The sequence below is a fragment of the Falco cherrug genome, chromosome 2 (genome assembly GCF_023634085.1).
Source record: "Falco cherrug isolate bFalChe1 chromosome 2, bFalChe1.pri, whole genome shotgun sequence".
NCBI classification, from domain to species: Eukaryota; Metazoa; Chordata; class Aves; order Falconiformes; family Falconidae; genus Falco; species Falco cherrug.
Genome location: NC_073698.1, coordinates 32,472,920 through 32,494,636, shown reverse-complemented (window position 1 = coordinate 32,494,636; position 21,717 = coordinate 32,472,920). Strand labels below are relative to the sequence as shown.

Sequence of the window (21,717 nt, the reverse complement as noted above, 5' to 3'; positions counted from 1 at the left end):
ATCAACCCCGGCCAGCGCAGGCGATTGCGTCATTCCGTAGCACCGGAAGCGAGGCGGCGGGGGGCGGGGAAGCGGAGCGGGACGGGACGGGGCGGGACGGGGCGGGAGAGAGGGGCTGCGCCGCCACCCCGGGCCAGGCGCGACGCCGCGTGCCCCCCACCCGCCCCCTTCCCCGCCCCCTTCCCCGCCATGGCCCGCGAGCTCATCGGCCCCGCTCTGCCGCCCGGCTTCCCGCGCTGCGCCGAGGCGGACCCGGATGAGGACTTCAGCCAAGGTAGAGCGCGGGCTGGGGGCGGCTGCGTCCCCGTCCCCGGTCCCCGGCGGCGGGGGGCGCCCCCCGTGTTTCACCTCAGGCGGCGCGGCTGGCAGCGGGGGGCGAGCGTGGCCCCTCGGGGCCCCGGGGCCGCTCCCGAGGCCGGGGGGACGTGGCTGCGCGGCGGGTTTGCGTGAATCTGAGCGTCGCGAGCCGTTCTTACAGCGGCTTCTTAAGGAACAGGAACAGAAGTAGAAGGTCTTGCCTGATGGGGTGCTATCGATAGGAGACGGTCTAAAACTTTTTTTTTAAAAAATACTGCGTCGATCCGTTGATGATTTTCCTGCTCCAGCTCTACATGTGCTCTTCGGCCTGAGTTCTTCAGTAGCTCGGTGTGGTGGCAGGAGGGAGGGCCGCTGGGCAGGCGGCTGCGGCCTGCTGGCCTTTGTCAGAGCAAAACGCTTCACGAGCCTGTCGTTTCTCGGTCGCTTTCCTCGGCATGCGGAGGCGGCTGGCGCCCGGCGGGGCTGCGGTGACTCGCCTGCCAGCAGGGTCGCCGGGGTCTCTTATGCTGACACAGGGGGCACGGCAGAAGTGGGACCTCGCCGAGACCAGCTGACAGCCAGACTGGCTCTCCTGCGGTGGAGCAGTTTCCCCCACTTGGACTCTTACGTGTTCTGTGTTAATAGTATCTCTGGAAGTAGCAGTTTGAGCGTTAGTACTCCTTGCCTTTAACCCAGGTTCATGTTATATTCATAATAATATGTTCAGTTTCTGGCACTGTTCCATTCAGTTATTCTAAACAAAGCAGCTCCGATGGGAATGGCTTGCTGTGCTTGTCTGCTCTTCTCATTTTTTTAATCCAGAAGAGGGAGCAATAGGAAGAGAGAGCTGGCACTACAGCAACATCGAGCTCCGGGTCGGCAGCTCGGCTCTGTACTGAAGCCCTGACTACACGCTAGTTTCAGCTGATGCAGCCTTTCCTACTCCTGTTTGTGTCGATGGCTTACTCACTTTCTTTCTAACAATGTCCTGTTACACATCGCAAGTATCTATACTGTGTGTGAATCCACTGAACAAAATAAGTTACATTTATCAGTAGGCTGTGGTTTCGTGATATCAAGTGTTTTGGCAGTATGTGGTCTAGGTCATTCAGCCTAGTTTGTTCACATTCTGTCTCACTGTACATCAGCTCCATAGCACTACAGTTACACTGGCAGATCTTGGGGATTTGTGTGTGAAGTGGATGAAGGAATTTATTTGCCTTTAAAAAGAAAAAACAAAATCAAAACAAAAAAAAAAAAACCACCAAAACCCAGCTATTAGGGGTTGTTTATTTGTTTTTATAACTTCTATAAATGTTTCCTGACATACAACAGCTTGGTACAAGTAAGTGTACCTGCTCAACACAAGGCATACTGCTGCAGTGTAGAGAAGGAAGAGAGAGCAAGCACTTTGTTGTAACATACTTTGTTGTACAGAATTACAGCTCGAGTTGGATCCCAGCACCTGGAGGTTCTGAGTGGCAAAATTGTGTGGTGGGGCTGCTACAAGCATCTTCTGCACTGTAACGCTTGCCGGGTCTTGAGACAGAATGGGCCTAGAAGTAATTCTGCAACTATTTCTTTTATATTCTAGTTATTTTAAGGGATACTTCCCCTTTTAAAGCTGAACAGCTTTTCCACTATGTTTTCTTTCCTTGTGGTCTCACCAATATTTGCACTGCTCTTTGCTTTTCTGTAAGAACACTTGGGGTTTTTATTCTACTTCCATTGTTTCCGCCTCTGAACAGCAGAAAGTAGGACTTTGAGCAGCTGTTCTGAGAATTCTGTCAAAAAGGTTTCATTCAGAACTATAAGATAAGGGAATAGAATAGATTATTTCAGTTGGAAGTGACCTATGACAATGATCTAGTCCAACTGCCTGACCACTTTAGGGCTGACCAAAAGTTAAAAAACATGCTGTTAAGGGCTTCTTAAACACTGACGGGCTTGGGGCATCAACCACCTCTCTAGGAATCACAGAATGGTTGGGCTTAGAAGGAACCGCTGGATATCATCTAGCCAAGCCCCTGCTAAAGCAGGTTCACCTAGGGCAGGTTGCACAGTCATGTCCAGGCGGGTTTTGAATGTCTCCAGAGAAGGAGACTCCACAACCTCTTTGGGCCACCTGTTCCAGTGCTTTGCCATCCTCAGGGTAAAAATTTACCTTATGTTTAGATGGAACTTATTGTGCTGCAGTTTGTGCCTGTTGCCTCTTGTCCTGTCACTGGGCACCACTGAAAAGAGCCTGGCCCCGTCCTCCTGACACTTGCCCTGAAGATATTTATATGCATTGATAAGGTCCCCTCTCAGTCTTCTCTTCTCCAGGCTAAACAGGCTCAGCTCTCTCAGCCTTTTCTAGTGAGGGAGATGCTCCAGTCCTCTAATCACCTTCATAGCCCTCCTCTGGACCTTCTGCAGTAGTTGCCTGTCTCTCTGGAACTGGGGAGCCCAGAACTGGACACAGCACTCCAGATGCGGCCTCACTAGGGCAGAGCAGAGGGGAGGATCACCTCTCTCAACCTGCTGGCCATGCTCCTCCTAATGCACCCCAGGATCCCATGGGCCTTCATGGCCACCAGGGCATGCTGCTGGCTCACGGGCATCTTGCTGTTCACCAGAACTGCCAGGTCCTTCTCTGCAGAGCTGCCCTCCAGAAGGTCAGCCCCAGCCCATGCTGGTACGTGGGATTATTCCTCCCTTGATGTAGGACCCTACACTTGCCTTTGTTGAACTTCTGTTAGGTTGCTCTCTGCCCAACTCTCCAGCATGTCCAGGTCTTGCTGAGTGGCAGTGCAGCCTTCTGGTGTATCAGCCACTCCTCCCAGTATTGTATCATCATGAGACTTGCTCAGGGTACGCTCTGTCCCTTCATTGATGAATAAATGTAACAGGATAGGACCCAGTACTGACCCAGGGAACACCGCTGACTACAGGCCTCCAGCTGGACTCTGTGCTGCTGATCACAACCCTCTGAGCTCTTGACATTCAGCCAGTTCTCAGCCCACCTCACTGTCCACCTATCTCACCCACCCTTCCAGAGCTTGCCTATAAGGTTGTTACGGGAGACAGTGTCAGAAGCCTTGCTGAGGTCAAGGTAGACAACATCCACAGCTCTCCCCTTGTCTACCCAGCCAGTCATTTCATCGTAGAAGGCTATCACATTGGTCAGGCGTGATTTTCACTTGATGAATCCATGTTAACTACTCCTGGAAGCCTGTTCCAGTGTTTGACCGCCTTCTCAGTAAAGCAGTGCTTCCTAATGTCCGGTCTGAACATCCACTGGTGCAGCTTTGAACAATTCCTACATGTCCTATCACTGGATACTGGGGCGATCAGCACCTCCCTCTCCACTTCCCCTCCTCAAGCAGCTACAGAGAGCAATCAGGTCACTTCTCAGCCTCCTTTTCTCTAAATTAAACTAGCCCAAACTCCTTAGCCATTCCTTACAGGACATTCCTTGCAGGCCTTTCACCAGCTTTGTTGCCCTCCTATGGACACATTCAAGGACCTTTACATCCTTCTTAAATTGTGGGGCCTAGAACTGCCCACAGTACTCAAGTGAGGCCACACCAATGCTGAATACACAGGATGATCATCTCTCTTGACCAGCTGGTTATGCTGTGTTTGATGCACCCCAGGATGTGGTTTGCCCTCTTGGCAGTCAGATAAGCATTTGTCTTACATCTGGGATATGACACTGCCATGCTAGATGTAGTGGGAAAAAAAAAGTGTCTGTTGATCCATTCGTAAATTTGTATTTCTTTCATCTTTATATGAATAACACAGAATTACGGAAAGGTTGTGGTTGGAAGGGGCCTTTAAAGATCATTTAGTTCCAACCCCTGACATAAGAGCTCTGTTGTAACTTGTAGCATGCAAATTCTTGCTTTTTTTTTTTTTTTTTTTTTTTTTTTTTTGTTAAAAGAAGAAAAACTGAAAATGTAGTAATTGTAGCTTGTGTAATCACATTGATGTTGATGTGTGGTATTTTGTATTGTGAAACGTGAGTGGAGTTAAAAGCTGCCTTGTTCATTTCCCTGTGCATCCCTGCCTCGGAAGATAAGGGAGTAACTTAAGATAAAGTGCCAGTTGCCAGTTGCTGCTCTACCTGTAGGTCAGCACAGAGGGAGGGAGTTGAAATGGACTTCATCAAGAGATACAAATGTCCGTTGGTGTCAGAGAACTGCTGCTCCTTGAACCCTGTGACCCTTAATCATGACCAGAATTGGGAGCAAGTGATAGCTGGACAGACTCAAAAGCTCAAACCCTGCCAAATATTTTACCTTTCCTTCTTCAGCTTGCACTGCCCAACCTATGGGACGCACTCATCTCCTGATTCTTTTTTCTCATGATGATGCTTTGAAGCTGGCCTAAATGTGTTCCTGCTGGAAGACTTCTACTTCCTTTGGCCCTTTTGTCCCTGCCTCTGTGTTGTCCTTGTACCAGCAGGAGAGAAATACTAGGAAAGGGCTAAAACTAACCAGAGATACAGAAGAGATTTTGGCTATTTCAGCATTGAGGCCCCATTTGTTGAAGTACAGAGGCATTGATGTGATATGTCTGAGTTGATCTGTCGCTGTTGCTGAAGGTGAAAGGCCGTACTCCTGTCTGTCCTTGGAGGTTCCCAGTGCCTGTCTGATGGCATGGTAGATTGCTTAGAATCGCCAAATACAGCAGAGATTAACCTAGCAAAAACAGACAAAGCAAAAAGTAGTTTTCCATTTGGATTCTGAGTTGAATTGACTTAATTTTCAGGTGGATAGTCACCAGAGCCTGCTCAATGGAGAGAGCAAGTCAGAGCAACAATGGTAGGATGGCCACTTCTAGCAACTGTGAAACATTCATTCTGACTTTAGACATATCCTTGGCTCTGTTTCTCTCCTCTCCATCCCCAAAATTTTCTTCTGACACTTTTATATCCCACTGTCCTGCTCTGAGTTGTTCTCAGTTCTGGTTAATTCCTCACTTTCCTGTTCTGTCATTGGTACGTCCATATCTCTTCCTGACCTCGTTGGTTTTAGTTTCCTGATACTGACCTCTCCTCCATTCCTCCTTTGGTCTGTATCTCTACTTTTCATTGGCTTTCAGGGAATTTCATTCCCATCAGATCTTGGCCTCCCTTCTTACCCTTCCCTTTCTTTGCTCCCAGAATCTATGCTTAGCAATTCCCATCCCTTCCTCTCTACTAATCACTGTGGCTCCCCACCCCAACCTAATCCATAACTGTATCCTCACCTGTGCTGATTATTAGTCTCAGTCAGTACCATGACCATAATTAATTTTTAATCCCTATTCTCCCAAGGCTTTCTCTTCCATCCACTTCTTTCACCAGGTCCAATGACTGTTTCTTGCCAAGGCTTTAAATGCCATTTTCCTTTCATGAACCAGTCTGACTCTTACTTTGTTTCTGGTTGTCCTGCTTAGGCTGCAGTTCCACGAACAAACAGTTCCTTCAGGGTAGTGCTGGGTTTTGCAGTGTTATTTTTATACTTCTTAAGTTCCCTGATCCAGTTTATTGCATAGCCCATGCAAATGGCTGTGCCAGCGTAACAGACAGGAGGTGGGATAGAAAGCGTATATCTTAGCCCTGATGCTGGACAACGTGTCAGTGGGGCCAGTCTCCTTCCTTAGATAGTTTTGGTTACTAGTTCTTTCCAGCTCACAAAGCTGATCCCTATTTCTCTCTTCCTCTGCAGTATCAGACTTACCAAACTGCATCTCAGTTTGCTTCTTTCACTCCAAGTCCTTTCTTTTGTCTGTCTGCATTCAGACCAAATGAAGCTCTGCTTTTATGGTATCAGGGCACCAGGTGGCTGGAGAAGGCTGTTGTGCAGGTTTTGTCGGGTTTTTAAGTGGTTTTTTTATCCAGTGGTGCTTCTCATACCAAAATGGGAGACTTCTTGATACCAGTCTTTATTTCTATTTATCATTCATCTGTTTGTTCCTTCTCATCTTGAACTTACTTTACCTTTATAGGCTGGGGTGTTGTGGGTTATTTTTTTTTTTCCTACTTCGTGCCGAAATGGATTTTTTGTGTCCTGGTTTAAGCCTTTCCCATTAAAACAGAAAACAAAACACGTGGCAGATCTGTCTGGCTGCTTTGTAGCTAGTAAGCTGTCCTTGTTCTGTGTCATGTGCTAAAGATGAGTAAAAGCTTTATGAAGCTCACTTGAAGGACTCAATTTCTGCCTAGCTTTTGTCAGCTAACAATGGAACCATAATCTGTATCAGGTTTTATTTTGCACCATCAAAAAGTTGTAGCTCTTTAACTGGAAGTGCAATTTTCTGGTACCCTTCATTTATGTGGTTTTATTGTATCTCATCTTTTCATCTAATCCTTGACTATTCATAAAGCTAACAATGTCTTTTCCCTCCAAAACATCTTTCTGTCCTGTCAGTCTTGGACTCAAGGCTTGAAATATTAAAAGGAGGAATGGTGCCTGTGTTTCAGGATGCAAAATGATCGATCTCCATTTTATCGGACAGCTGTTTATGCTGTGTGTGTCAACTGGTGCTGGCCCTGCATGCACTACCCTGGATCTGGGAAGGCCTCTTATCTTGGGATCATTGCTGGTCTTTGCCTACTCCAGGTGGCTCTGTGTTGATTGAGCCTGTGAGGGTATCTGTATTAAATGTCTCATTTAGGGGGCGTTTGCTGTTAGGATCAGTGGCTAAGCTGCTTCTGGACACAGTGTATGTGGTACTGTATCCAAATAAGTGTACAAAGGGCTGTGCCTGCTGGTGAATAACAGTGCCAGAAACAGCTCAGACCTGTTAGCAGTCTTAGGGTCTGATTTTTTCCTTTGCTGAGATATCTGTCCCCTTCTGATGCTTCAGAGGTTGAAGGGTTGACTGGAACATGGAAGCTTCATCCACGGCCCCGGCCTTCTGACAGCAATGATTCTTCCAAGTCTGAATGCCTAAATCATCTTTTTCAGCAGAGGACATAAGTCTGTGCCTGCTGCTCATGCTTAGCTGAACTGGGAATAACCTTAATCATTAAACCATTCCTAAAGCAGGCTGGCGATCAAATTTAACTAACCTATGGTCTCCCATGCTGTGTACATACAAGTGATGTGACTCTTCACTAGTAAGCTTCAAATGCTTTATTAAGGTGGTAGTTTCTTTTTAAGTATACCGGTTTATAATATATGTGTTGTAAATCAGTTGTTAGATGAAACAAGGTTTTCTAGTCCTGTTCCAGAAGACACTCTGTAGTAATGGATTAGTAATGTACTAATTTAATTGGGGGGGGGGGGGGGGGTTGTTCATTGAAATATGGAGCTGAAAAAAGTTACTTCTAGCAGTTTGTTAAATATGTTCTTAAATGCTAGACAAAGCAATGATTGAATAAATTGAATTCCAGGTAGATAGGTATTTTGGGAATGCTAGGATAGATCATATTTATTTGAAACATTTAATAAGTATCCCAGATAACTCTGAATGTTCAGTTGCAGGACCAGCACTGCCTCCAGGCTATAAAAGCAGCTGTGGCTCAGAAACTCCTGACAGTGATGATGACTTGGAATCTCTTCCTCTACCCAGAGACACAAGCAGAGATTCTGAAGAGGAGACAGAAGGAGATCCAGCACCCAAGTGAGTATGTTCTTAGATTAGTTGTATATTTATGTTGTATTACAAATGAAATGTGTCTATAAATTGTGAGAAAGGGATGGTATTATAGAAATAAAAAGTAAACCCTGTAAAGAAAAAGGGTAAAGCCTGTGTAAAATCAAGAATGTTCAGCTGACTGTTTGACAGTTGAATTAAGTTATGTAAGGCAACCAGATTGCTGTAGTTACATGTTTTGTTTTAGTTCTGCAATTAAAGTAATAAAATCCTTAATGTTCTGCTTGTTTATACTAAGGATACCACTTACCACATCTGTAAGTATTTGGTACTTGAGTTTTGCCCTGTGTCTCATATACTACATCTCATTGGAAGGTCATAAGAAGTATTTTTGGGCATGAATTTATGCATTCAATTGAGTCAACTCTGATGAAAAAATCCAAATTGTTCAGCAAATAACAGGAGTCTGCACGTACTCGCATTTGGCGAGGTTGATTACTCACAATTGCTGTGTTATGAACTTGTGTGTGTTTGTGCTAGGGCTTGTATAAGGGACGTGGAGGGCGTTATGCCATATTAATGAGTGTTAGAGTAATTTCATCACTTTTTTCTTCTTGTCTTATTCAACAGTTTTTCAGTTAATTAAAATTGAACGGGGAAAAATACTAGTCAAAATGCAGACTGTATAAAAATGGAGAAAGAAGTGTGCTAAATTTAAAATTACTTTGTGACTAGAAAATGGTAATTCAACATAATATTACTTTTCTTTTTACAGCAAAAGCATTCTTAATTTTTTTTAAATGTCAAAGCATTTTTGGACTGAAGCTTATGCTCCCAATTTTTTAATTGCTTCAAATTATTTTGGATCCTTTTGCACTGTTTCCTTGGTAACAGCAGGATATTTAGTACATAAGACTGTCTGAAATAATTTTACATATTTTTTTTCCTTTTTAAAATGTAGATAATTGCTATGCATGTCAAGGTAATTATTAAGCGAAATCTTTATATTTGCAGAAAGCCAAAAAGAATTCAGGAAGATGATGATGATGATGGCTTTTTTGGGCCTGCTCTTCCTCCTGGGTTTAAAAAACAGGATGATTCTCCAGAGAGGTAATAAAAATGGAATTATATTCAGGTGCTTTTCCTTAAAACACAATTATTTTAGATAAAATATTTTGTAGCACTATTACAGAACACTTCAATTGTGCACTTTGGATTCAGATGATTAGAATTGCTTCCTCCACATCCTGAGAATAGGAACAGCATTCCCTTGAAACAGAACACACAGCCCTCCTAGTCCTGGTTGGAAGATTGGAGAGAAAAAGAAAAAATGTGAATTGTCCGATTTGTATTTTTAATGTCAGATTTCTTCCATTTCTTATGATAGGTCTCAGATCAGTGCAGAAAAAACAAATTACAGTACAAGGACCCATAGTTCTATAGTTCATTCTGGACTGTGAGGGAGTAGGGCAGTAAGTTTTTGTGTGGTGCAATACAGTGCAGATTATTGGAATTGTAATTTACTAATGCACCAAGGATTACTGTTTATGTCTGGAAAGCAAGCTGTCAGGTGTAAGTAAATAAGCATTATTTACAGCCTTTGTCAGGAAGCTTTCCATTTGATTACACACAATTATAAAATACTTCCCCAAAAAAATATTTATGGATTTTCTATGCAGACTTTAGCCATGTCTTGCAGCCTTCTAGTCTTTACATTAATCTGTGCACTTCCTTCTATAATTTGAAGTTATGATCTGTAGTTAAATTGGGACTTCCAAGGGGATGCCTATTGATGAAAGGTACGGGAGAGTCCATCGGTCACTATTATTTTCCTCAGAGCAATAGGGAGCTGGTAGATAAAATTAAGTTAATACCTTCCTCTCAGGTGTGAGTTTTCAGTTCTAGGAAAGGGACTCAATTTTTTGTCAAGCTGTGTGTATAGTATACCATCTCAAAGGAAATTTTAAAGTTGAATATTTTTTTTTTTAGTTTGGATAAATTTTTATGATGCTTGGCAGCAGTTAGGAAAACAAGAATTTATCTAACTAAGCTTATTTGGAAGTATCCTCTTTGTGTCTGTTTAACTACGCTTTGCTGTAATCAACAAACTTTATAATTGTGGGTATCATGCTCAGTGGGCTTGTTTGGTGCTTTGATGGTCCCAAGAGTAACTAATATTTTTCGCTTCTGTTTCATATGCACTATGTGTTATTTTAATTATAAAACTTAAGAAGTCACTAAAAATAATGTGATCTCTAATAAAGCAAATAAATGCTTGTACCTTTTAATACCGGCAGGGGTAGCTTTCTTGATTTTTGACATGAATACTCCTGTGGTAAAATGTTTTGTCAAAGTGTGCAAAAGAAAAAGAGGAAGAAAAGAGGCAAATTGTAGTTTGAAGGTTAGAGAGATGAGCAGTGACACAGGCAGTCACCCATCATATAATCTTAGTCTTTTGTATGTTCACCCAACTTTTATTTCTACTTAGCAGTTTATTTCCAAAATGTTGGGTAACACTCAGAGGCAAGAGTCTGCCCTGTGTCAGAGTGTAAGAGATTAAAGCAATAAAAGGCACTTGGTAGTTTGTCGGGGGTTTTTTGTCCTAGCTCACCATACAACCGCTCCTAGCACACACGGAGAAAGCAGATTGAGCAGAGCTGTTTTGCACCCAGCCTGATTCCCTGAATAGGTGGGAAAGGTGTGATGTGTGGGAAGAGCCTTGTCTGTCTGCCACCCCCATACACCTGGTAGTCTAGTTGTCCTGACACACTGAGGCGTGTAAGCTGTGCAGGGTATAGACACAGTGTGTTAACCGTGTCCCCACTGCACTGCTGAGTGTTGAGCAGATTGCTGCTGATGAGCTAGCCACAAATAATTGAAACAAATGCAAGCTGTTTGTTTCAATATATGGACAAACTGTTTGTTAGCTCTGTGTGACCTATTCATTCTTTTAGAAAAGCATTCGTTCTGTTACATCTTCTCCAGACTTGTCAAAGCAACATATTCATGATTAGGAGCAGCTCGTGTGCCAATTTGCAGCTTGTTAAAAATTGTTTGAATAATTCCAGCATAAAATACATGTATGAACTGTTTTCCTTCAACTTTGATAACCAGCAATGTTTAGATAACTATGTTTTAACTAACAATGTTAGACACAAGTGCAGCACTCAGATATTCCCGAGGTATGCGCACATCAAGGTAAAGAGCAAAGGTTATCCTAAAAAATGTTTTGTTATACATCAGAAGAATGCTGAAATGCCTATTTTATAATACACATTAGCAAAGACTCCCAAGCCCAAAACCAGAGAAACATTCTTTGCCATATATGAAATTCAATATTTTTTAAATTAAAGCTTAATTCATTGTAAGTTTGGGGGTTGTTTTTGAATGTGTCTAGATAGGTACCAAAGCTACCCAGAGCAGCAAAATGTGTTTAACAGAGTTTTATTTAGATTCACTTCACCTTTCAGGGAACCTTTGGACATCCAGGAGGCTGTCAAGAATCACACTGGCTGTGCGCTGCTGGGGAAAGACCCAAGCAACAGGGTTTTTCATGTGGAGAGAAAAAAAAAAAAAGCATAGAAATAGAAAGTGTGGGAGGGATGAATATAGGAACCATTTTTCTACTCTTTGGAAGAGCCTTTGAGCTGTGACAGAAGCAAGGCAGAGTATTTGAGATCTGCTCTTTTTCACAAGTTGCACAGATACAGCCCACAACATAGATGTTCTTGTATATTTTAGCAGAAGGCTTTTTTATAGTTTGGTTTAACTGTCTCTCCATGCAAAATAAAGCTATTTGTGTACTAAAATAAAATATTATTTTGGACATATCTGTATAGGTTTAAATTCAATCTCTTTGAATTATATTGGGAATTTAAAATATCATCTCAACGAGAAAGCACTCAGAAAGGAGAAGAGGAAAATAAAAGCTGTTTCTTTTTTGCAGCAGTTAGGTGGGGGTGGAACTTCAGATTCAACCCAGACCTCTTGCCTGGGTTTGAAACCTCACCAGTGCCCTTGTCCTGGCCTGAGCTCAGTTTTATTGCTTTTGTCTGTCTGTCTGTGGTTGGCTTTCTGGCAGGACTTTCTGCTTTTTAATTCCCCTTTTCAAATGCTGACATTAATATCATTACAGCAGGACTGTACTGATTAGATTATGAGGGATTTAGTAGAAGACAATAATTAGCATAATTCAGTTTACATTGTGTTATGTTTTATTTCCCTAAAGTTCAAATGGAAGATAGTAATAAACGAAGTCTCTGCTGATACATTGTGAGGATGCTGTCACTTGGCTATTTCTTTAGGTGATAATTACTTGAGTTTTTAATTAGCTTTTATTAGCTTTAAAGAATATGATGCTAGATTATTAAGAGGAAATGGTATACAAAAGTCTTTTCAGTACTGCAAGCACAGTTTCTAGTGTGCTTTGAACTGTTTTCACCATTGAAAAGCGTTTCTCACCTTTCTGTGGCTCCTGGAGACAATTGAATTATACTGCTTGCAGAGCTGTTGCATAAGAACAAATCAGTGAAGTTGCCTGGGATCACAAAACTTTTCTTCTCCCATCCCCATTCCAAGGGAAAATAAACTTGAAATCAGAGCAGTTCACTGATTCTGTTTATTGAAGGACAGTGAAACTGTGGTGCAAAGCAAGAATGAACAAAATTGACTTTGTTGCTAGAGAAAAAGTAGCATATATTTGACCTCTCACCTTTCATTGCTCTTGAATCTGGTGAAGGAAGGTAGGGAAGAAAAAAGTGGATTTCCATGACTACATGCTGCAACTTCCCCAGTTTTCTTGCACCCCAGCTATCTGCAGAGGTCCTCCTGGAAGACAGAGAAGCTCTTACTCAGTTATTTTTATAGTGTGTGTGTAGGGGGCACACTTGGTATGGGGAGGAAGGAGAATCGCTTCTTATCAACATTTGATTTTTATTTTTATATTAATCCATTTAATTTTCCCTGCAGCAAATAGTAGAAGGCTATCATTTAATGTACTGTCCTTGTTGGTTATGTTACTTCCTTTTTTTCCTCCTCAACTGAAAATGAAGATAATTATTTTTTTTCCCCCTCAGGCCCATTATAGGTCCTGCATTACCACCTGGCTTTAGGAAACCTTCGCAGGACACTGGGAGTAGCAGATGTTCCATAGGACCATCTCTTTCATCAGAGTTCCGTACCCAGGTTTGTGAAAACAGAAGACTTTTTGTTTTAGTACAGTCTATCTGAAATGCTATAACAAGTAGGAGCCTGAAAAAGTCTACTAGACATACTTTTCAGCATCACAGTTTAATTTTAGACCAGAAAGTGTCTGGCATATTTTTGCCTGAGTCAAATACTGAAGCATAAATAAGCCTTAAAAAAAAGAAGGTGGCTGGTCTGGTTTGTTGTGATTTTGCTGTTAGACATATGAGGCACTCACCAAGTGCAAGAGATCTAGGCATCCTAAACTGCAGTCACAGTAATTCTTCCCAATGTTTTTCCATTCTTCTGGTGTGACATCCTTCACGAGTGGACATCTTGGCAAAGTTCAGATTTTTTGAAGATGTCAAAGAAGTAACGCAACCTGTTAGAATGAAAATATTTACCTGTAATTCAAGCTTTTACTCTGTTGCTGAAAAGGGAGCAAAATGATTGAATATTTCACATATCTTCACTCTTTTAAAATGTTTATTAGTGAATGTGTTAAATACATTTATTCAAAAGAACGCAATCAAGAATGACGCTACAGTATCACTAACTGTTTGTATCAATAGTAAGATGATACCTGTAACTAGGAGTAAGGCAGAGCAGAACAGTGACACTGATGCAGTATTTTGTGTTTTTTGACAGTTCTTCTCAGGTTAGGTAAAAAACTAGGTAGAAACCTAGTTTTTTACCTAACCTGCAAGTCCTATAGTGTAATCCATATTATTCTGTGGTTATATGTACTACCAAAGAACATTCAAGAGTAAGATGTGTGATAAAATACAGCTAGAAGTATGGGGAAGATTCAGCACCCTAAACATGGGCCTGTAGTATCATTCTGAGGGATCTGAATCATCTGCAGCAGGCTGGCAGATGGGGAGTAATGACTTAGAGAAGCTTGCATCCTTCTTGAACAGCACCACTTAACCCAGGCAGGATACCCTAAGACATGAAAAATGGTGCTGGATACCAGTTTTTAAGCAATTAGATCTCTCTCATGCTATGGTATAGTGAATATTAATTCCTTGTGAGAATTAACAGTTACTCTGTTTATTTCTAAAATACTTAAGTTTTAAGTTTAACTCCAGACACTGTGGGACATGCTAGGAAGGGATGAGGCAAAGGTTGCTTTGGAACTTCACTTTTTTGATTAGTAGTTGCAAAGTACATCATTCTTCAGCCTCCTACAGCGAGTGTTGTCATAATCCTTCATGAAGAATCAGTCTGACATTTTTAAGATCCTTGTCATCTTATAACTCCAAATAATGATTAAGCAATTTATCATAATGACAGATCTCTTGAGGCAGGAATGTCAAAACTGATCTGCTTATGTATTTTACAAACAAAAAAGTCTCTTTTGTCCTAAATAGATCTTCTAGCTTCAGCTTTGTTACAGATACTACAGAACTTATCTTACCTTATTTTTTTCCTCTTCTTAATGATACTCTAATCTTTTACCTTTGAACATGATGAGTAATTTTTCTGTTTATTTTGGTTTAATTTATTTATTTTGTATTCTAGTACATCTTTAGAGGCAGCTTATTCCATGCTGATTCTTCACTTTATATTGATTTCCCCTTCAAACTTGAAGGCAGTATTTCTCAATGTTTGTTTAATTTCATCTTGTTTGAGGTAGGTGGTAATGGAGTGAATTGAACTTAAGACTAATGAGAAAGGAAATGAGACATGCTTCTTCAATTAAAACTCAACATGGAATTTGTCTTTCATCCTCAACTACTTTACAATACAATTTATCATGAAAATCATATCTTTGCATTTTTTATTTGTTTGTACACAGAGAGAGGATGGTGGTCTTCTACCTTGGTTTCTCAAGACAGTTATTCCTCTTTCCTACCAGCTCTTTCCTTCCTTTTAAAAAAGAGAGAGAATGCAGTCACCCCATTCTCTAAAAGCTGAAGCAATATTGCAGTGGTAGATAATGAGTGAAAGCTTGACTATGTAAATGTTTTTGAGAAAAATGATGAGAGAAATTGGTATTACCACCTTGTTTTGGTGGTGTTTATAAATGACCAGCTGTTTCTCACCCTCCTCAGTCTTTCAGATCAGTTTCATGCAACTGGTCATACAGCCATTAAATTTGCTAAGCTGCTTCTTGCACCTTGTGGTCCACAGCCGTGTCTTTAGCTACCTGAAGCTTGCCTTCCCCACTATTTATACCTTTGCTGACTCCTAGAGGCAGACAGGGCCAACTGGCTTAGCTAGCTCAGAGCAGTGTCATTAAAGCATGCCAGTTTCTGTAGCAAGTGGCCCACATAGGAGTAAAGTAGCTTATTTCACACCTGCTGTCTTCCTTAGCCCAAATCCCTCAACAGCAGTGGGGTGCCAACTGCGAGCAGCCTGAAGTATTAGGCTTGAACTCAGTGTAGCAGGATACATTCCTGCTCTCCTCCTCCTTTCACTCATCCTGCGTCCCCTGTGCACCCATTAGTTGACTTCTAGTGAGGTTCTGTGCTCTGTTCTTGCATCTTCCACTGATCGCCTCTGCCTCAGGTGCCTTACTTTACATGGAAGGCTCCTAATAATGTTTTTACGCTGCTCATTGCTCTTGAGCCCTTATCTTCTCTCTAGGCTGTCTGCCTGATAACCAAAGTTTGGCATGACAAAAACAAGCCATTCACCCCCACCTTCTTCACCCTTCACTTAAAACTTCTTCGCCACCACCTTGTATTTTCAAGTAAAGCTCTGTGCTTCCTGAGTATACAGCCTTCTTGTCATCCTACTCCCATTGCTTCATCGCCCACATTCAGGCTGTAGCTAATTCTTTTCACTTTTGTAGATATTGGGCACCTTAGTTTTGCTTCCAGGGCACTGTGGCATCGCCATTTTCTGTCTAGTCCTGCCTCTGTCCACGTCTGTACTGTTTTAACTTGGAGGGACCCGTGAGATTTCTGTACAACTCCTGGCATCCACAGAGATTCTTGTTAACATCTAGTCCCTTTCAAACTAGGTTTTTTTGAGCTGTCCTCCAAATAATTGCTTAAAATGCAGTGCCAAAAGGGTTCGAAGAAGCAAATGTCAGAACCAAGAGAGCAGACTGGCAGATACTATGCACCCAGGAGTGTAGAACCATGTATACCACTGTACTCTAGCTTGCATGTTCATCTTTCTAGCATCCTTACAGAATCTGAGCTTGAAACAGGTCTTGTCATGTGAAACTGCGATCCTTATGGAAATACGTCCAATAATGATGGTAAACCCCAAAGTATCAAAGATGTATGCTTGTGTGTTTCAGATTTGCATATGGCCACAGATGTAAAGTAGCAGGACTTTGTGCTGCCACTATGTTTACCAGCGGTTTTGCCTCAGACAAGAGATGGTGTTTATGAAAACATGGAGACTTAAGTATCCATGTTAAAGTGTTGGAGCAGCTCTAATCTGGAGTGTTAATCCAGGTTTTTGTTGTGTGACTGCCAGATGCATTGTGTTAGGTTTGTGGGCTCTTACAGACAAAAGTCATTCTAATCCTATGAAGCTAAAAGTGTTCCTTGATGGTCTTAGCACTATGGTTGAGAGAAATGTTTTATTTTTGGAAGGTTACAGATAGTAGTGAGGAAGAAGACAATCTCATAGGCCCAATGCCTGCAAAAGGACCAGTAGAGTCTGATGTGACTAAAGACTTTGAACGCAGAGCTCAGAGAATGAAGGAAAAACTTACTTCAGCAGACAGCGTAAGTTGGATTTCTTTATTTCCAGTATTTTGTTGCTGGAGTGTATTTGTTTTTCTTTGCCTGTTTTCTGTGTGACACAGTTGCAGTTGCTCAGGATGCTCAGTGTTTGCGGTTGTCAAGACAAGGAAAAATCCATGATTTCTGCTGGTAGCCAAGAAATTCAGACAGCAATTTTTGATTCTGCTTTTTTTACTGTTCCCCCTGCCCCTATTTCTTTTGTAAAGGATGAATCCAAGCAAGTTACCAGGGAATTATGGATGACAGAACTTCCACCTGAATTGAAAAGCTTTGGATTTGGCCCAAGAACATTCAAGAGAAGAGCTGATGACAAATCAGGTGATAGATCTATTTGGACAGATACTCCAGCTGACAGAGAAAGAAAAGCCAAAGTGAGTGTTTATTCATTCATATACACCTGCAGGCAGCAGGTATGTGAAAACAAAGATACCCCGAGTTGTTCGGTGATTATTTTTTTTTTCCCAGATTTTTCTTTGTTGTCAAAACTTATGAATTCAAGGCTTAAAGGTAAAAGCAAGGAAATAATGATTTATATTTGCATTAATAATCATTTATTCCCTCTCCCTTCTACAGTAATCTGGTACTCTGTATCAGCTCATTGAATTACATACAGTGTGTCCAATGTGTAATTCACGATTACAGTGTGTCCAGTTTCTTCTTTGAGCAAAAAATACCTGGTGGCCTCTACCCTTCAGATTTAATTAAAAAATAAATATAGATTTCCCTGCTTTTTACTTCAGACACTGTGATTGTTATAGCATGTGATTTCTTCTACTTATCAGGAAAGAGAAGAGGCAAAAAAGTCAACCTGTAAGGATAATGAAGAAACTGTATTATCTGGGAGAGAAAAGAGACTTGTTGAGCAGGTGACTTCATACAATGTAAGTGTAATAGCAAAATATTTCCTCTTCCTGCGTTTCCCTTAATTCTTCACTCTTCTGGTTCTGATTTCCAGGGCTGCTGGTTTCCATGGTGATGCTGTTATAGTCTTCCCTTTTAGTGCCCAAACCTACTGCTGTTTAAGTCATTAAAACATTTCACTTCAACAAGAGCAGGACTGGGTCCTCCAGCTGCTGCTGAAAACAATGTGACAGAACTGGGATTTGTGTATATTGTCCCAGTTTTAGGTAGTGTTTTCCTTAAGTCATCCTCATGTCAGGACATGGTTGCTGGGAGCAGGCAACCTTAATTCAAATATTAGCTTGCTTCACCAAATTACCAACATCCCAAGAACAGAACAGTAGTACAGGTTTAACTTTTCAGACAAAGTATGCATTAACCCAAAATAAGCTTGATGGGCTAAGCGGATTGATGCATTAATTAGACCATGTAATTAATTACATCAACTGCTCATTACAACAGCTTTATTATATTAAATTTTTCTCAAGTCTCTGCAGAAGGCAATAATTTTCATAGGCAGATGTTGATTACTAGAAGTCTGAACTCCATGTCAAGTTCCATCTCGCTTTTCTGTCTGCCAACCCCATCCACCAGAGTATACGGACTGTTGCCTGCCTTGCAGGCGTTCGTGGCAGTTCTTCCCTGATTCATGGCCTGAAGTCTTATGGAAGGCAGTCTGGTCTCTTGAGAGTATCATTAACTTGAGAATTGGAGCCTTGGCTTATATTACATGATTGAAGTTTATCTGACAGTTTAAATAATTTATTTGTAGTTCATGAAATCACGTGTCCCTCTTGACTTAGAGCCTTGCAAATCCAGAGCTGTTAGCATAATGTCTTAATTTTTTTCTGTATTGTCTATGTTACTGTGAGTAGAATAGAACAATTTTAATGTAAAAATACAGAGTTTGCTCTGTACCATTGCCAGAATAAGACATATATTGGCCTTTACTGTTTCTAAGGTTAATAGAGTTCTCTCAAGAAAAATTGAAGAGGATATCTTATTTAAGAACAATGTTTCTTGGGTTGTTAGGTTTTGTTTTGGTTTTTCTTAAATCAGCTCTTTTCTGATTTTCAGGTGTTTTGTGTGTGTTTGGTTTTTTTCTTTTAAAGTTTTTTGCTCTCTCCTTTCCTGTTTCTTCCTGCACTGACCTTTATCAAGGATACTTTTCATTGAACAGGAGCTTTAACTCTTAAAATAGTTTCTTACAGTTAATTCTTTCAGTGCTGGTGCCTTATACTTTCTCTGGTGCAGTTCTGTCAACACTGATGTAGTTACATCATGAAGAAGTGTTGTCCATTTCCTATTTTTCCATGAGCATCATTTCTTATGTCATGTATTCATAATTATTTGTATGTGTGATGAAGTAAGTTTTTGCACAGGGAGTGAAGGAAGATGAACCTTCAGGATAAAGATCTCGTGTTCTCAGATAAGAGAAAACAGGGCTGCTCATCTTTTGCTCTTTATGATGAGAGAATTGGTTTGGACTGATGTTTTGGCTGGTTTGTAATGATTTGAGAGTCTGAGAAACTGATTACTTAAGGAAACACAAGTATGCTTTACCCGAGCAAAGGAGGGGCACATAGATTAGTTCTCACAAGACTATCTCCTGTGTGAAATCAGCAAAAGTTTTATGTTGTATTTGGGCTGGATCACACTCTTTAATAAATGCAACTAAAGTCCTTAACATAGCACAAAAGACATGATTTAGCTCAAACCTGTGGCTTTGTCCTGTGGTCTTGCAACAGATTATTCAAATACTGAAAAGTTATGAGCAGACGTTAAAAACAACAGTTCATGAGGGTAAGATTGAAAGGATATCTAGCTCATTCCTGCCCCTAGCAGTGACCGAAAACAGATGCTTAGGAGAAGCATGTAAGAAACCAGGCCTGTACTTTGAGATATTTCTCTTGTTGTCTTCATTTGTCTCTGCTAATAATGGCAGAGCAACTTTCATATTTCTATTGCATTATTTTATAATTTACCTCCACTGCGGATATTCAACAACTTTATGGGTACCTTTAACATCATTGAATTATTAGTATTTTATTCAGTGTAGATGAGATTACACATGCTTTCTGCTCTGTGTATGCTAAATTTATCACTCTATTTTCCAGTTACTAAGCTGTTGTCTTTTTCTGGAATTTTTAGCCTTCCCGATTCCAGTCTTTCCATTTGGATTTTCTATGTGGTTGATACTTTGTAATACTTTATTTCTTCTTCCTTCTTCCCACTCTCCCAGGAGTCAAAGAGGTCAGAATCTCTCATGGACATGCATCAGAAAAAGCTAAAGAGCAAAGCATTTGAAGAAAAGAACAAACCTCAAGAAAGAAGGCCATTTGACCGAGACCAGGATCTCAAAGTCAATCGATTTGATGAAGCACAAAAGAAAGCTCTTATAAGAAAATCCAGAGATCTGAATAGTAAATTTGAGCACAGTAAAGGCAATATGTTTTTATAACATAAAAGGATGAAGCTTTTTTGAAGTCAATTAAACTTTGAATACTTAATTTTATAAGTATTTTTCTGTAAATATTTGTATGCAAAATAAATACCCTAATGGTTAACTATTTTTCCTTGTCTGTAAGTACTCCGTTAGGTAGGATCATCTGTACTACAACTAAACTGAAAAGGAAAGTACTGGTGTAAAAAAAGGTAACGTAAATTTGCTACTTTAAAACATTGGTTGTTGTTTTGAGGTTTTTTGTTAGCATAAAAATAATTAATTAAAATCAGTATTATTTTAAGGATCTCTGGATTTGATCTTGCAATGGAGTTGGCAAGTTTTCCCCTATCGGCTGCCATGGAATATTCTTGCTGAGCCTGGCCTGAAGGCAGTGAAAAAATCCCCTTTAAGTTAATGGGCAGGACATTGAGTTCATACTACCCAGCAGGAGCTCCAGTCAAGCAAATGGCAGCTTTTATGTCCACCCAGTGCTTTTATTTCTCTGATTCTATGTCTGTACATAAATACAGGTTTATATGTATGCAGTATAATTTCTGTACCATAGCAGGAAGAGTTGTTGGTAGCAGAAGTAATAAAACCCCCAGATTTGCAGATTTTCTTATAGAATGTTAGTACACAAGAAGAGAAAATCTGAGTTTCAATTTGTAGGCCTTACCAACAGAAAATCCATCTTTTTTAAGCAAATACAATGTGAAAATTAAACGAATATAAAACTTGTCAGTTAGTTTGCAGAGCAGAACAGCTTTTTGATATCAAAAAGGAGATAAATCTGACATTTAAAAAAAATCTACATCCATGCTTAAGAGTTCCTCAGCTGCTCTGCACGTACACAGAGGAGCTAAAGGGGGAGTTCTGTTACTTATTTAAAATTGTACTTGCATTCTTTTTCTTTCAAGTAATGTTTGGGATCCTTTTTCAGGAGTTAGTGAAAGTATCTATATAAGAAAACAATTTTATATATGAGATGCTGGCAACTTGTTTGGAAGTGTGACACATTTCATGTATTCAGTATCATGGAGTTTACTGTAATTTCAAAAAAGGCTACAGTGACCAACAGTGTCTGGGTTGGTTCACATTAATGGAGCAGTGACCCAACAAGCCCCAGAAGAAAGTGGCTAAAAACTTGGTATTATTTTATTGCACATGTGCATGAGGCCAAAGCACGGCCTCCACATGCTGAAAAGTTTTGGAGGATTTTTCAAAGTTGCAAATGAATGCTTATGTACAATATATTTAGATACTGCTTTTTTTTTAATGGACAATCTATTTTGCTATCTGAAAAATCTGCTACCTTCAGGAAGAGGAGGGACTGGTTTTGTATTGTGTTTGATTTGTTTCTTTTTCTGTAATCAGTTTTGAGTTTATGAGCCTTTTTTGTTTTGAGGTGAGGAGGGTTTAAACAAGGGGCGTTTATTTTTTTTTTTTTTCTCCCTTAAAACAGACTTCTGTAAGTGCCTTCTGCTTTTTTAGCTCAGCAAGCAAGGCCTCGCTGGGTTTCTGTCTTCTGTATTTCTCCTTCCCCTTTTTGAGGAGCTCCTCTGCAGCTGGTTGTTAAATAACATCTCTAGTAATTCAGCAGATTAGATTTCT

The 21,717-nt window shown here is 40.7% G+C and overlaps 1 protein-coding gene across 1 annotated transcript; it reads left to right on the top strand.

Moving 5' to 3' along the window:
- Positions 1-83: 83 nt before the first annotated feature.
- GPALPP1 (GPALPP motifs containing 1) lies at positions 84-20,230 on the top strand. The gene is made up of 8 exons (XM_055701584.1): positions 84-274; positions 7,749-7,893; positions 8,881-8,976; positions 12,942-13,050; positions 16,608-16,742; positions 16,967-17,131; positions 17,543-17,641; positions 19,903-20,230. Exons 1-8 carry the CDS (start codon positions 190-192, stop codon positions 20,119-20,121), a joined length of 1,053 nt encoding a protein of 350 aa, XP_055557559.1. The 5' UTR covers positions 84-189; the 3' UTR covers positions 20,122-20,230.
- Positions 20,231-21,717: the final 1,487 nt, after the last annotated feature.

Excerpts from the sequence above, each read along its gene's own strand:
- GPALPP1 (XM_055701584.1), top strand. The coding sequence starts at position 190 with ATGGCCCGCGAGCTCATCGGCCCCGCTCTGCCGCCCGGCTTCCCGCGC. Across the intron at positions 13,051-16,607 it reads CATCAGAGTTCCGTACCCAG|GTTACAGATAGTAGTGAGGA; the intron begins GTTTGTGAAAAC and ends TATTTTTGGAAG. Across the intron at positions 17,642-19,902 it reads AGCAGGTGACTTCATACAAT|GAGTCAAAGAGGTCAGAATC; the intron begins GTAAGTGTAATA and ends CCACTCTCCCAG.